Genomic DNA, 14,298 nt, shown 5'->3' on the forward strand with positions numbered 1-14,298 from the left:
TTGGTGGATCAGTCTCTACCTTCAGCTGACCTAATTGTGCCTGCTGTGGAATTAACCAGCCTCTTTCAAGTCCTTGGAAAATTGCTGAGGAGAAACTTGGTGTGAAATTCTCAGGCTTTGTTTTCTTATAGAAAACAGCCTAACAGCCTTCCCATGTAGTCACAGAGTGAGATGATGCTCAACATGGAAATTGTGAAAGAAGACCCAAGAACTCACCATTTGCAAAAAATGCCCTCTAATTGCTGTAGTTTTGTGCACTCAAGGGAAATTGGTTGGTCTTTCTTGCTGCCTGGTCAGCTGTGCAGCCCTGAATTGGCCTCTGGGGTTCCTGCACAGACAGGGAATATTTCCATTATTTTCTCACTATATCACTGCAACCGTGGCTGACAGTATGAATGACCTTTCCTTGACTTCTTCAGTATTAGGTCAAAATTGAGAGGCATGAGGAATATAGGACCAGGGAAGGTCTCCTGGGTTCTTGGCCAGTTTTGTGCTCTGGCACACACTCTTACACAAACCTTTTCATGAGTTTATTTGGAACAGCAGGCAGGAAATCAATTCATGGCTTACACTTGGAAGTGGTGTGCTGGGATCTTGCGGTGTATCCCTCTGTTGTGCATGTGGGCACTAACAGAGGCACACCTTGCTGGGGACTGACTGTCCAGCCCTGAGAAAAGGATGAAGCATCCTCTGGAAGCTCAGGGCAGAGTGTGCAGAGTTCCACCCTTCAAGGAAGTGCAGAACAGAGCTGTGGCTGGAGCCCACTTCCCTGTGACGTTTGTCCCATGGGAAACCCCAGTAGGAGTCATCGAATAGTTTGGTTTGGAAGGGACTTCAAAGACAGCAGCCTGCTGTCCTTGGCAGTGGAGTGACTTTCTGGGGGTGTCATAGGCAAGCCCTGAAGAGAGCAAGGCTGAAGGAGGAGCTCCACAGAAAAAAGCAGGGCTTGGGAGAGGCTTCGTGGAAGTAATCCTGGGGTTGCCAGACTGTGAAAGAAGGGACTGCAACAACAGCAGCCCTCATCTCTGGCACTCTTGAGCCAGTGCAAGATGTGGCACCTGGTGCTCTGATCCAGTGAAGAACCAGCTGAGCTCAGAAAGGTGCTCACAGCATGGAGATGGTGGCAGTAACCAGCTGCCAGGTCCTGGCCGGGTTTTGAGGTGATGTCTGAGATGGAGGACAAATGTTGCATTAATAAGCAGAGAGGACTCAGTTTCTTCATGCAGAAAAGCCAAATCTTTATTGTATAGATCATATTTTATATGGATTTATTGTATAGGTCATTTTATAGGATTATCAGGAGGCAGTGTGTCAGATCTTAGCGGTGGAGAATACATTCACACTTAGTTCATTGGTCAGTACATGTATTTTGCATGTCTATCAACCTTTATAGTTAGTTTACATATTTTTTCTCCTGATTCTCTTGAGGCAGATCTTACTGTTTATGCAGGTGCTAGTTGTTTTTCACTCAAGAATAAGTTGTTGTGTTAACGAGCTCTCATACCAAGATTGTTTTCACACGGGAACTTGCAAATTACTTAGCTGCACTTAGAAGAAATGACGGGCTAGCTATTAATTTAACAGAGCAGGGCTGATTTTATGAGGCCTTTCTTTTATAATTCTTCTACCTGTCTACAACAACAGGAAGGTGGCCGTGGTGGGGATTAACATTGACCTTTGATCATGAGGATCCATTCCTCTTTGGGCATGGATTTCCTAATCTTGATCTAATCCCAAATCCCTTTATCTGGATTGAGCCTTTGCTCCCTGTTGGGTGCTGTCCTGATTACAGATTTAGGTAGGACCCTTGAGTGCTCTTCCACTGGGCAGTGGGAGGGTGATTACCTGGCTGCTGAGCCTTGCTGAGTGCTGCACACTCACTCCCAAGGTCTCAGCCTCCTCCAGGGCCAGCAGGGCACTGGTGGTCTGGGAATATGGGAAAGGCTTCAGTGAGAGGAGAACTTTGTGTTAAGGCAGGAGCCCAGGGGAGAGTTTTAGAGATGCCAAACCAGGAGTAGGGGAAGTATATTGAGAGGGTGAGCCCTTTGCCGGTCCCAGGCTGACATGGTGCCTGCACTTGTGGCTTCAGATAGCAGGAGGGTTTCTCCAAAGAAGGGAACACGCTTACCTGGGTTCATTTTTTCCAGTGAGTTACAGTTTCAAGTGAAATGTTTTGCCCTTAAAAACCATCTACCTCCTGTATCAGGGCACAGGAAAGGCTGGGATGAGACTCTTCCATTTCTGAAATGTCTCTGACAGCTGTGCCAGCAAGATGGAGAAAGAGAAGGCTGGATGTTCTCGACATGAAAATCAAACAGTATTTCTTTCAGATGGGCATGACATGGTTCCAAGTCACCCTTATCCATCCAAGGGAGACAAAATCCCTTCTTGCTCCTTCTCCCATAGCTGTCACCTTCAAATTGGATGAATTGAAGCACCAAAACAGGGCAGTTCAGTGGTACTACTGCATCTTCCTAGGGAGCAAGTAGCACATCTGAAGTGAGACAGAGGGAAGGGGAGGGGGATAGAACGAGGTGAAGATAGGCTGGAAACACTAATGGGAAGATGGATAGTATAACCTTGGATGAGAATGCACTAGCTACACACAAATAAACTAGAAACTTAGGTGGTTTTGTTGGTTGTATATTCAGTTTTCCATAACTGAAAATATATCTTGAAAATGAAGCCCATTAGGGCTAGAAGGAACTTTGTCCTTACATGTTTTTGTGGGTAGCCCTGAAGGTCTGTGCATCTCTCACAGTACTTTTTGAGGTATTGTAAAATCCTGGGAGAATTGTAGAATACTGGGGAGAAAGAAGTCTGGGAAAGTTAACCTGGTGTCAATACTTGTAAATAAAAAATTAGATGATATTCACACCTGCAAACCAGGCAAACTGACATTAAATCAAGATGAGATGCAAAATGCATTAAATTTAAAAATAAGCATTTATGTCTCAATGTTTATGATATGTGATCTCACTTCTCAAAATTGTTCCTGTCCAACAACTGTGATAATTTCTGATTAAATTATGGGTTGGGTTAACAAAGGCACCACAGCAACTCAGAGTCAGAGGTTGCAACAGCACAAGGCATTTTATCTGGCCACACAAGACTGTGTTCTGAAGTAAAACAAGTTAGTAATTATTAAAACAACAAAAAGGCCAATATTATAAATTTTAGTTCACTGATAGATTTCAAGTAATGAGGGGGAAAAGAGAGTGTAGAATATGAAATTATTTCCAGTAGGATGTTGTTGTGAAACTAATGCTCATTAGTAACTTGATTAATGATCTGAAAGAAGGTATTAAACCGGTGCTGATGAAGCTTTCAGAGGATCCAAAGAACAATGAATGTAATAAATGTTGGAAAAAGATGAGATGTTCTGAACAGTCAGTAACTATTGGTGTGTTTATTTATAAACAGTAGGTATTTTTGGCTGCACTGAATGCAGAAAAGACATTCACCCAGGGACATAAACATAGTCTGTGCTCTTTCAAGATGGAGAACTCCAAAAGGAATTGGGATTGGAAGACAACCAAAGAAATGAATGGTACTTGCATAATTCTTCCTCTTTGCAGATGGGTTGCACTGGGATGCATTACCAAGAGCAGAGGTAAAAATTCTCCCCTTTGAAGAATCACAGAATGGTTTGGGTTGGAGGGGACCTTAAAGATCATCCAGTTCCAGCCCCCCTGCCATGGGCATGGACACCTTCCTCTGGCTCAAAGCTCTATCCAACCTGGCCTTGGACACTGCCAGGGATGGGGCACCCACAGCTTCTCTGGGCAGCCTGTGCCAGTGCCTCACCATCATCACAGTAAAGGATTTCATCCCCATATCCAGCACAAACATTCTCTCTTTCAGTTTGAAGCCATCCCCCTTCTCCTGTCACTACATGCTCTTGAAAATAGTCTTCATCTTTCTTGTGGGCTCCCTTCAGGTACTGGAAGGCTGCAATTAGGTCACCCCAAAACCTTCTCTTCTCCAGACTGAACAATCCAAATTCTCTTTCATTTTCTCAGCCTTTCTTTATAGAAAGAAGGGTGCTCCATCCCTCTGATCAATTTGGTATATCAGAGTAGTGAACCAGTTGTGGGAAATCTGGGTATTGGACAGTAAAAAGGAAACCAAAGAAGACTCAAGAAGGGTGAAACAAGGATGCCTTGAAGCCTGGAAACACTGCCCAGCACTGCAGGTTAAGGTGAGCCGAACTCCTGTGTCTGAGTTCTCTCACTGGAGCACAGGCTGGCGTTACCTAAACGGGGATGAGGCTTCTGACAGCAGAGGGCTCTTCAGCCCAGCAGAAAACCTGCAGCGACCTCACCATGGAACTGGGAGTGAATGCAGACCTTGTCAGAGCAGTAGAGCACACCTCCGTTTCCCAGCCCCCCCCACTCCAAACCCCAAAAAGAATTTGGGGAGTGGGCACAGGAACGGGGGGAGGGAATTCTTGGCCACTTGAGAAGCCCAGCAATGGGATTGTACCAGTCCCTTTGGGCTTCAAAAACCTGTGAGTAGGAGAGGGAAACAGACTGGCACAGGGCTAGACTGAAGGGAAAGGTGGGAAGGGCAAAAAGAGACCTTTTGACTTGAGAAGGGCTTCAAAGCAGGTGGGACCACAAAGAGCTGCAGGGAGCTGAGCTCTCTCTGGGCACAATGGTTTGCTCAGGAAACAAACAGGCACTGCCATGGGGCTGGAATGTAAAATCCTACAGGCTCCAGTGCTGGAGAACAAAAGGATTTAAAATAGACCTCAGTCCAGTGTATAACTTAAAACTGACTTGTTTGATTTGCAGCATTTTTTTACTTTCCATAACACTCTAAAAAATGGACTTGATTTTATTTCAGCCCTGTCTTAAATGTAACTAGGATTTTTTTCCCTCCTGGGAATTTTCCTTTTTAAAGACAACACTTCAAAAACTGTTTCCATGGGGAAACTTCACTTTGGTTATTATTACTTCCACCATCTCCTCACATCTGGATGGCTTTTTAAATCCTGAGGGCACTTAATACAAACTTAGCGTGGGGGGAAAAGGTAATAAAAGGAAGGGAAATAGAGCAGACACTGCCTATCTCCAACTGCTGGTGATGTAATGTCCAGAGGTAAGCTGGGAGATTAGACACTACCCTCACCATTTTCCTCCCTTACTAATGGCAGAAAAGGAGAATAAAGATTGCAAAAGAATAAATGCTTGGGTAAATAAATAAAACCCAGCAACATGGCCAAATTGGATGAGGGTGTCACACAGGAGGATATAGGTGGCCTTGAAGGTGTCAGTAACAGCAAAAGGGCTAAAGTTTGTAGCACAGAGCGAGGAAAAGGGGCATAGGGCCTAAAATCAAGATTTTGGCTGTAAAATGGAACTTCTTTGATTATAACCATCAGAAAAGAAGAAAGACTCTGGATGACCAGAGGAGAAGACATGCAATCCAGGAGGCATTTCTGGTAGCTATAGGTGTGTGTTACTGTGCCTGTGAGAGATGCTGATCAGAGAGACTTGTGGGAGAGAACTGTGCTCATTTCTAGCCAAGAAAGCCTAAATTGAAGTGCAGGTAAGAGAGCACTTTTGCACTCTATTTGAAGAGCAAGTAAAAGAGTAAGGAGAGCTCACGGTGCACGAGGGGGCTGATTTGGTTAGTTAAGCAAAGTGAAGTCTGTCCTCAAGGGAAATAAACACCAGGGAGGAAAAACAGCTTCAGCTAGAGCCAGGCTGGCACAGGCACAAGAGAATATCAACTAGCTGTGAATTCACTTAAGCTGGAAATTAAAAAACTTTAAACCACTACAGCAGTTGGGTTCTGGGGCAGCCTGCCAAGGGCACCAGTGGGGACTATAAAATTTACCAGCTTGGGATTGGCACCTGAGAAGCTTTTGCAACGGATTGTGAGACCATAGTGGTGAGAGATCACACTTGGTCACCAGGAGCCTCCTTGCTTTTGCTCCCACCAAAGAGATCATCCGTCTTCCCACATCCTAAAACCAGTGCTAAATGCTTCAGAGGCACATACAGGCAAAGCCTTCCCAGAAACATTTTCTCCTGATCTGAAGGCGGTGGGGCTTTACTTGTCCTCAGAACAGGAGGGTGCAGCGCAGCTTTTAACATGTGCACAAGTGCTACAGGAATTCTGAACATTCTTGCTACTGTAAAAGGGTCACAGCTCTCGAATCCAGCTGATATTTTGCTGCCTATTGAATTCATCACAACAGGAATATAATTGCACACTGCACAAAGAATTTTTGCAAATGAACTCCTTTCCTTGGCAGGAGAAGAGCTTGCCACCAGCAGAGGAGGCAGACAATAGTCCAGCCTAGTTCCACACTGGATCAAGAGGGGTGCTCCTGGAAAACTGCAGAAGATGAGAGAAAAGCACCCAAAAGATGGGGTGCCTGTGGAACCAGCAGAGAAAACAGGTGGTTTTTATATGAGTATTTCAGCTAAGCAGTGACTAGTACTAGGAAAAGGGATGAGGAAAGAAGAGCCCTGCAGGTGGGAACACAAACAGACTCCCATGGAGAGAATGGCAAAAAGGGAAAGGGGTCACAGAAGGAAAGAGCAGCTATTCCAGGGCATACAAAGAAGACAAGAAGGATGTCAGAGATCTGAGACACACATTTGCAGCAGCTGACATGAGCTGTGAGATTCTTCTGACTACTCTACCTTGCTCTGCATCAGAATCCTGCAGAGGCAGGGCCCCATCCCAGGAAGGATGGCTCAGCTGTGGCAAGCAGCAGGCACAGCCCTCAGTGGCTGCTGTTAGGGGGGTCTTTGTACAAAGGTACAGCCCCACGGGCAGCAGAGGGGGACACACACCATCTGTGCCAGCTCTCCCCACAGCCCAGACTGTGGCCACCCACCTGGCACAAAGGGCCTTCAGGGGAGCACCCTGGTGCAGGAGAGGCAAGGCATCCCTGCAGGGAGCTCTGGGGACCACACAGATGTATGGTCATCCTGCAGACCAGCAGGTGCAATCTGGCTGGCATGGCCACGGCCTCTGCAGCACCACTCCTCAGCTGGCACCAGGAGCTCACAGGAGGCTGGATGCAGGTGGTGGGCACATGTCCTGCTGCTGGGCAGGGCTGCCATCCTCCCTGCTGCCCCTGACAGGCCTGAGGGGGGAAACCTGCTGTCCATCCAGGGATGTGCCCCCCAGCCAGTGTCAGTGGTGCAAAGGAGGCTTGGTAATGTGTAACAGCACTTGGGTCCACAGCAGCCCATCATTCTTCAGGGAACAAAGCACCATGCCAAAGGTCTCCTCTGGAGAACAGAGGCAAGGGCAGCCTCAGCAACCCCAGTAAAGAAAATGTTGACTCCTTCTGAGCACACAAGGACCATCTCTGACTCCAGAGGTACCTCAGCACCGAGCAGTGCAGGATGGGGAGTACCTTAGAGAAGCCCTGCAGGGTGTCTGCCCACCTGTGACACCTCTCTCCACCCTCCAGGTATGGATGGGCACTGCTGCAGGAGCCAAGCTGCTGGCAGCAGCTGCCCAGCACCTTCACCACCTTCGAGAAGGGGAGCAGCAAGGTCCCCAGAGGAAATTGTGTCCCAAGAGTGCAATAATTACCAACATTAACACCAATCCTGTGTTACCTCTTGCCACGGGGCAGCTGGAGGTGGCTGGCAAAAGTTGGACATCAGTGATGGAGCAGTTCAGGTCCTCTCCTGCCTCCTCCCTTTTCTGAACCCATGTGAGAGCCCCATGTAGGCATCCAAAGAGGGTTTACAATGAATCACTGTGCAAGAGCTATTAGACTTTCTGTGCTGGGGGTGGCAGATCTCCTGCTCCTCATTTTGGGACGGACATTTCTCTGCACCCTCTTCTACAGCCCCCTAAACCTGATTCCTTTGCAGGGCTTAATGTGTCCAGGTATTTCTGTTCTTCTCTACTCAGGCCTTTTCTTTGGAAAAAAATGGGTTAAAACATAAAGACATTTTAAAATGAAAACTTATAATGCTCAGTACTTACCTCACTCTTGCCATCTTCAAAGTGATTTATAAATGTTAACTAATTAATTAATCTTCACATCTTCTCCAACTGAAATTCAGAGTCACGGCTAAAGCGAGCAGAAAAATAAAACCCATGGTTTTCAGGTGAAGGGCAAAGGCAAACCCATGCTCCTGCCCTCTGTTTGCCATCCAGCAAGGCAATTTGCAGCAATACTTTCATTCTGCACTGCAACCCTCTCATTTATTTTTCAGTCCTACCAAAGGTCTGAAGTAATTTTATGTGCTACTTCCAGCTTTCCTTTTCTTAATGGAGGTCTTAAAAGGTGCTCCTTTTGAAAAGTAAACAAAATGGAAGACTTTCAGAACTGTGTTTAATCCCAAACTCTCCTAAAATCCATAACACAGCCAGCCTTGAGAGGGGGATACAGGCAAACGGGAAGGGGGAGCAAAGCCAATCTATGGCAAATGCTGCTCCCAGAGGATGAGCTGACCCTGGGACATGGTGGGGAGGCCATGGCTGTCAAATAACAAAGTTATGGCACAAGGACAGAGCCAGACTTGTGCCAGCTGGGACTGAGCTGTGACGATCCAAGTGTGGGCCTTCAGCACAGCCTGGGGCTGGAGTGGTGAGCCCCACCAGTCCCACGCTGGTCCACACGCTGGCTGCTGTCACCCACGTGGGAATTGGTGCTCCCAAGGCTGATGGCAGCGTGTGGCACAGAGCTCAGACACTGCTCTGTCCGGCCCTTGCTGCACAGGGCGTCACACGAGCACTGTCACACACAGCCGGCCTGGAGCTCTCAGTGCTGCCTTCCAACTCCTCCTGGGATCTGCAGCCTGGATTTAAACTGGATTCAGGGCATTGACACAGAGCCTTTGTGTCTAATAGCCACAGCTTGGTTAAAGATAGCAAAGCCCAACAGACCAGAGAGGAGATGAGGCACTCGGGGCAGGGAACTGTTACAGCTGCTCCTCCTGAGCAGCAGGTTCTGGTGGGACACAAAGATCCTCCTCCAGTACTGGTAACTTCAGCTCTCCCTGGAGGTGACACTGCTCCAGCCCAGCTCCCACTGGATGTCAGCCAGTGCCTGTTAGGACACGTTCTGTGTCCGACTGCTCAGCTCCATCCCAACCCATTCTCATCACACCCCAATGGCTTTGCAAGCAGCAAATCCTTCAAAGGGTGTGAGGTGCCAGACATGTGGCAGGTACTTGACAGGTATCTCCTCCCCTGTTGGCACCTCAGCTCCAGACTAGCCCTTCCCAGGGAGCTGAAGATCCGATACATATGGGCATTATTGTTCCTGCAGACAATCACAAACACAGCGAGCACAATGCCTCTGCTCCCTGACAGAGACAGATGAAGGTGATGTGACGCAGAGGGAAGAAGGCTCAGGTGATTTAAACAAAAGCTGGAAGCTTTGTCACAATGCCTCCCAACAATTTATGGAGGACAGGATTCATCAGGGAGGCTCCCAAATTAGTTAGGCCTCTGTAGGTGGGCATACACGACCCAGGCCCAGCTATCCCCTCATGTGCTCCAGCAGCCAGATTTGTGTCTCCCATCTGGCCAACTTCCTACCAAAACTCTCCCGCTTGGCACTTCTGGGCCAGGCAACTACAGCCAAGGTGCTCGATGGGGGAAGGTGCGGGGCTGCCCGAGCTCCTGGGAGATGCCAGCCAGCGAGAGCCATCACCCCAGGAGAGCTGGCACATCCCTGTCCCCAGCAGAGCCACCTGCTACGCCCAGCCCCGTGACCGCACACAGAGGAGCAAACAAAGCTGCTGGGGAATTCATGGCTTTGGGTTCAGGGCTTTCCCACTGACAGTCAGGGCTGTGTTACAGCAGCCTGGAATTAGCAAAGCAGGGATATTGCATTGAACCTGCCTTTTGTGGGGTTTGAGATCTGGGAAGGCACCTTGTTACCACCAAAACAGGCACAGACTCACCCCCCTCCCCTTCACAAGACTTGCTCACACCTTGGATCCAGCTCTCACCTGTCTGCACAGGGAGCTCACCAGGAGAAAACCCACCCCAGCCAGTGAACCCAGCATGGCCCCATAGAGACAAAACTCCCAGTTTCCCTTCACTGGATTATTTTTTAACGTGGTTTGCTCACACACAGGAACACAGGTTCAGGGAATCAAATTTTAGTCTTGGCACAAGGCGCAGAACCAAGCGGGGGTGGGAGTCACGGTGTCAATTTACATTTACATCAGCTACATGTCATGGAGAGGCAGTGTGACAGTGACACCCGTCTGACTCGGCTCAAAGCCAGCCCTGAGGAGGCATCCTTTGAAGAATCTGAGTTAGGTTTTTTCCTGGGCATCTCACAGGAGTCACTTTCACTGATTTGGATTTTTTTTTTTTCCAACCAGACATCACCACCACCAGAGAACAGCTTGTGCAGCATCCATCCTGTGAGAACTCACACATGTGGGCATTGACTCTGTTACCTCCACCTGTCAGGCAAGTCCCCACATCACTTTCCATTCTGTCCAGGATCACAAGACACACAGTATTGACACAAATAAGGACTTTTTCTTCAGTCTCTGGCCCTTCCTCTGAGACTACCTGCAAATCACCTTTTGAAGAGTCTAGAGGAAAATCAACCACACAAGGAACACTTTAAATAAGATTTATGATTCATTTCTGTTTTATGGACTCTCATCCCAATAGAGATACTACCTTTGAGAAGGGAACCTTTGAGAGGATATTCCACCCCAAAATGGGACAAAGGCTCTTACTGTCACAGCTTATTTTGGAACCTCCAGAACTGGTGTACAAGGCAAAGAGATGCCACCCACAGGAGCGCAGGTTTATATAGATATGTCCATAGATCTATATTTTTATTGTTTTATATATATTTATAATATATTTATATATTTTTTAAAAGAATCCCTTCAAAAACTACCCTCCCACCTAGCAAAACAAAGATTAAACAATCAAAGACTGTGTCCTGGAGCAAGGTATCCCAGGGGGTCTCATGGAGCCAGAAAGACTGCTGTGCACCAGCACCCTCTTTGCAAGCTTTGTGATGCCCTGGGGGTGCCAAGGTGACCTTGTGGCTCCTGAAATTGGCCTGTCAAAAGACAGGCAGAGAGAAAGAGAGAAACACGTGGCCGTGGCGACGGGGGCTTGGGCGGCTGGGGAAACAGCAAGGCGTACAACCTGAAGCTCAGAGTGTGAAAAGCGGCGATGAAAAGGAGGGAGACGCTGCCTGCAAGGTCGGTAAAGGAGAAAGAAAAGAGAACAAACGTGCAGGAGAGTTAGCTGGCAAGATGGGTCTCGGAGAAGAGCTCAGAAGCATCACACTTGGGACCCCTGCTACCCCTCCATCCCCCAAATCTCTCCCTCTCACCCTCCCAGTTGTGAAGGGAGATCCAGCTAGTTTGACTTAGACCAAATCTTCGTGCTGCCCCGGAGCCTGCAGGCACAGGGAAAAAGAAAGAAAAATAACAGTTCAAAGTGGTTCATATCTCACTCCCTTCCTTGGTGCACAGAGCAAAGTGCACTGGTGCTCCCCACACACTGCTCACCCCTTGGCCTTGGAGGTTTTCTTGCTCGCCTGGCGCTGGTTGGTGCCAGGGGCCGGCTCCCGGAGCTCCGTGAGGTGCTGCTCTGGGTCCTGGGACGTGGCTGCTGCAGCGGCTGCTGTCGTCACTTTAATGGTCTTCTTCAGGTTTGCCACCTGTAACAGCAGCAAAGACAGAGCCAATGTGTTTCCCAAAGCTGGAGATTTTTTGGCTATGGATTTTTACAGTTGCCCTCTCAATTTTTTTAAATTTCTTTCTAAAGGAAGCCCTGGAGCTAAGAGCTGCAAGCTCCCATCAAGCAAAAGAGCCAACATCTGTCCAGGCCCCTGCACTGCAGAGGAGTATTAAGCTGATTTAGGACTCCTCTTCAAGCACAAGTCCCTGGGGGGTCTGGCCTGGGGAGAAGGCAATGCCTCACTCCAGCAAGACTGTAACAACCACAGCACAGTGGCTCTAGCTGTTTAAAGGCAGGGCCTTTGACTGCTCCCTGCTGCAGGCACTCACCTCGCTCTCGATCTGCTGCTTCAGGGCCAGCTGCTGCTCCTTGTGCTGGTTGGCCCTGCTGACCTGCTCCTCGATGCCCGAGAGCACAACCTCGCAGCCCTGGCACCTGGAGAGGAGACACACCACTGAACAGGCCAGGGAACTGGCACAGCACAGAGACAAACGTGACAGATAGCAGATTTCAACTCCAAAATCACTGGGAAGTGACAGCTATGCCAGGCAGGGAAGATACAGGGGCAGGAGTCTGATGTAATAACGCAGGGAATTACATTATTATCTGGGAGGGGGACAGGTAACAAAGCCATGCTGGGTTAAGAACTACAGATAAACACTCATGAAGCCTCCTGCCAGCAGCCAGCGCTGTGCCAAGGCTGCTGCATCCCCATCACCCCTCCAGACACAAACAGGGGAATTATTTTGGAAAATTACTTTCGGAAAATTACTTTCCATTGGAGTATGGGAAAGGGGATCGAGTAGGTCACCTCCCAACACCACCCACCCTTAGCAACACACAAAGGATCCAGGGAAGCCAGCGGCCACTCTTTTTGCAATCTTTTTGGGGTGTTAGTACTGGGGGCTTCCTCCTCACCACTCCTGCAATGTGCGGGTGATGGTGCTAAGCTCCTCCCTCCGGATGTCCCTCCCAATGCTGTAATCCACCTCCAGGCGCTGGTTCCGTTGATCCAAGCTCCCTCGCAGCACATCTGCATACACAGCCTCAATCACCAGGTCCTCCAGCTGCCGCACGTTCTTCAGCTGCAACTGCTCCAGCAGCACCGAGTACGGGATGCACTGTGGAAACACGATGGTGACTAGCACCAGACAATCCCAGTGGGAGGAGAGCTCAGGAAAAACAGGGCCACTACCTTGATCTTGGCAGCCAGAGTGACGACTGACAGGTGCCTCAGTTTGTTCTTCTGGGCCTCTGTCAAGGGAGGGAGGTTTGCTGCTTCAGCTGTCGTCAGGGGAAAGAATGGGATATTAGAATTTATGCCTCGTTCCCCAGTTCTGCACAGAAGCACCTGTACGACACCCGTCTCTTAAGACGTCTGCACACCAATCCCCCAAGTGGTGCTTCGTCTTGCCAAGCCATCCCCATCAATTCTCAGCTCAAAAGACCTTTTCTGGGCAGCCTTTCTTCCTGCCACCCTCAACTCAGCATTTCTAGCTGTCCCATGGTTATTTATGCGAGTCTGATCCCAATGGATATCCAAGTCTCTCCCTGGCCCCTCAGAAACGTCTCTGTCAGGATGCTCTTTGGCAAGAGGCAAATGGCAGCGTCAATCTCCGCCAGGTACCCACTACTCTGGGGCCCAGAGCACAACGGGGCGTGTGTCGGGCCGGGGGCTCAGCCCTGGCTGCACGGTGGGGTCCCTGCGCCCCGGGACCCCGCGCGTTTCCCGCCCCGCGGATCCCCACCCTGCGCCGGGGGGCTCGGGGCCGGCCTCACCCAGGTAATCCGCGTAGGTGCCGTAGGCGAAGATGGTGAGGAGGCGGAACACGGGGGAGAACTCGCTGTCGGCCAGCTGCGGGGACACAGGGTCAGGCGGCGCCGCCGGGCCGCGGGCAGGGCCGGGCCGGGCCGGGCAGGGCCCGGCGGGGCCGCGGGGCGGGCGGCTCTCACCTCGCGGACGGCGGGCATGTCCAGCAGCTCCCCGAACACGTAGATGCCCGGGGCCTCCAGCACCTGGTGGATCAGGCTGGCGAGCGCGGCGCCGCGGGCCGCCTTGGCCAGCAGCAGGAACTGCTCCTGGCTCTGCCCCGTCACCTTGCCCTCGGCCGCCATGGCGGGGCGCGGCCCGGCCCGCCCGGCCGCTCGCTCGCCCCCCGCAGCCCCGGCCCGGCCGCTCCCGGCCGGCCCCGCGCACCCGCCCCACACCGCCGGCGCACGGCCGCCGCTTCCGCGTGTGACGCGCACCCGCCGCCCATTGGCGGAGCCGGCGGCTTGTCCCGCCCCCGCCGCTTCCCCATTGGCCGGGCCGGGCGCCGCGCGGCGGCGCAGTCCCGCCGCCAGGGCGCCCCCCGCTGGCGGGGCTGAGCGCTGCCGGCCGCGCAGCGCCTCGTCCGTCCCGCGGCCGCCTCGTCCCTCGGGCGCATCCCCTTGCCATTCTCGGCCATCCCGGGCCATTCCCGCCCAGCCCAGGCCACTCCCAGCCATCCCCGGTCAGCCCGGGCCATTCCCGGCCACTCCCAGCCGCCCTTGTCACCCTGCCATGGCAGCGTTCATGTCCCCGGGCCAGCACAGGCTGCGGTCTGCCTGCGGCGCAGCCTCCGCCGCCACCCGCTGGTCCCCAGCCTTTTGGCCCTG

At 50.8% G+C, this 14,298-nt stretch overlaps 1 protein-coding gene across 1 annotated transcript; it reads right to left on the reverse strand.

The window, feature by feature from the left end:
* Positions 1-10,583: 10,583 nt before the first annotated feature.
* COPS7A (COP9 signalosome subunit 7A) lies at positions 10,584-13,798 on the reverse strand. The gene is made up of 8 exons (XM_054269876.1): positions 13,615-13,798; positions 13,441-13,516; positions 12,857-12,945; positions 12,580-12,782; positions 11,991-12,096; positions 11,490-11,641; positions 11,312-11,377; positions 10,584-11,170 (listed from the first exon to the last, which is right to left on the reverse strand). The coding sequence occupies exons 1-7, from the start codon at positions 13,774-13,776 to the stop codon at positions 11,338-11,340; spliced, it is 828 nt and encodes a 275-aa protein (XP_054125851.1). The 5' UTR covers positions 13,777-13,798; the 3' UTR covers positions 10,584-11,170; positions 11,312-11,337.
* Positions 13,799-14,298: the final 500 nt, after the last annotated feature.

This window comes from Melozone crissalis, unplaced genomic scaffold (genome assembly GCF_028551555.1).
Source record: "Melozone crissalis strain CALT ecotype California unplaced genomic scaffold, PUWL_Pcris_2 ptg000008l_1, whole genome shotgun sequence".
Taxonomy (NCBI): Eukaryota; Metazoa; Chordata; class Aves; order Passeriformes; family Passerellidae; genus Melozone; species Melozone crissalis.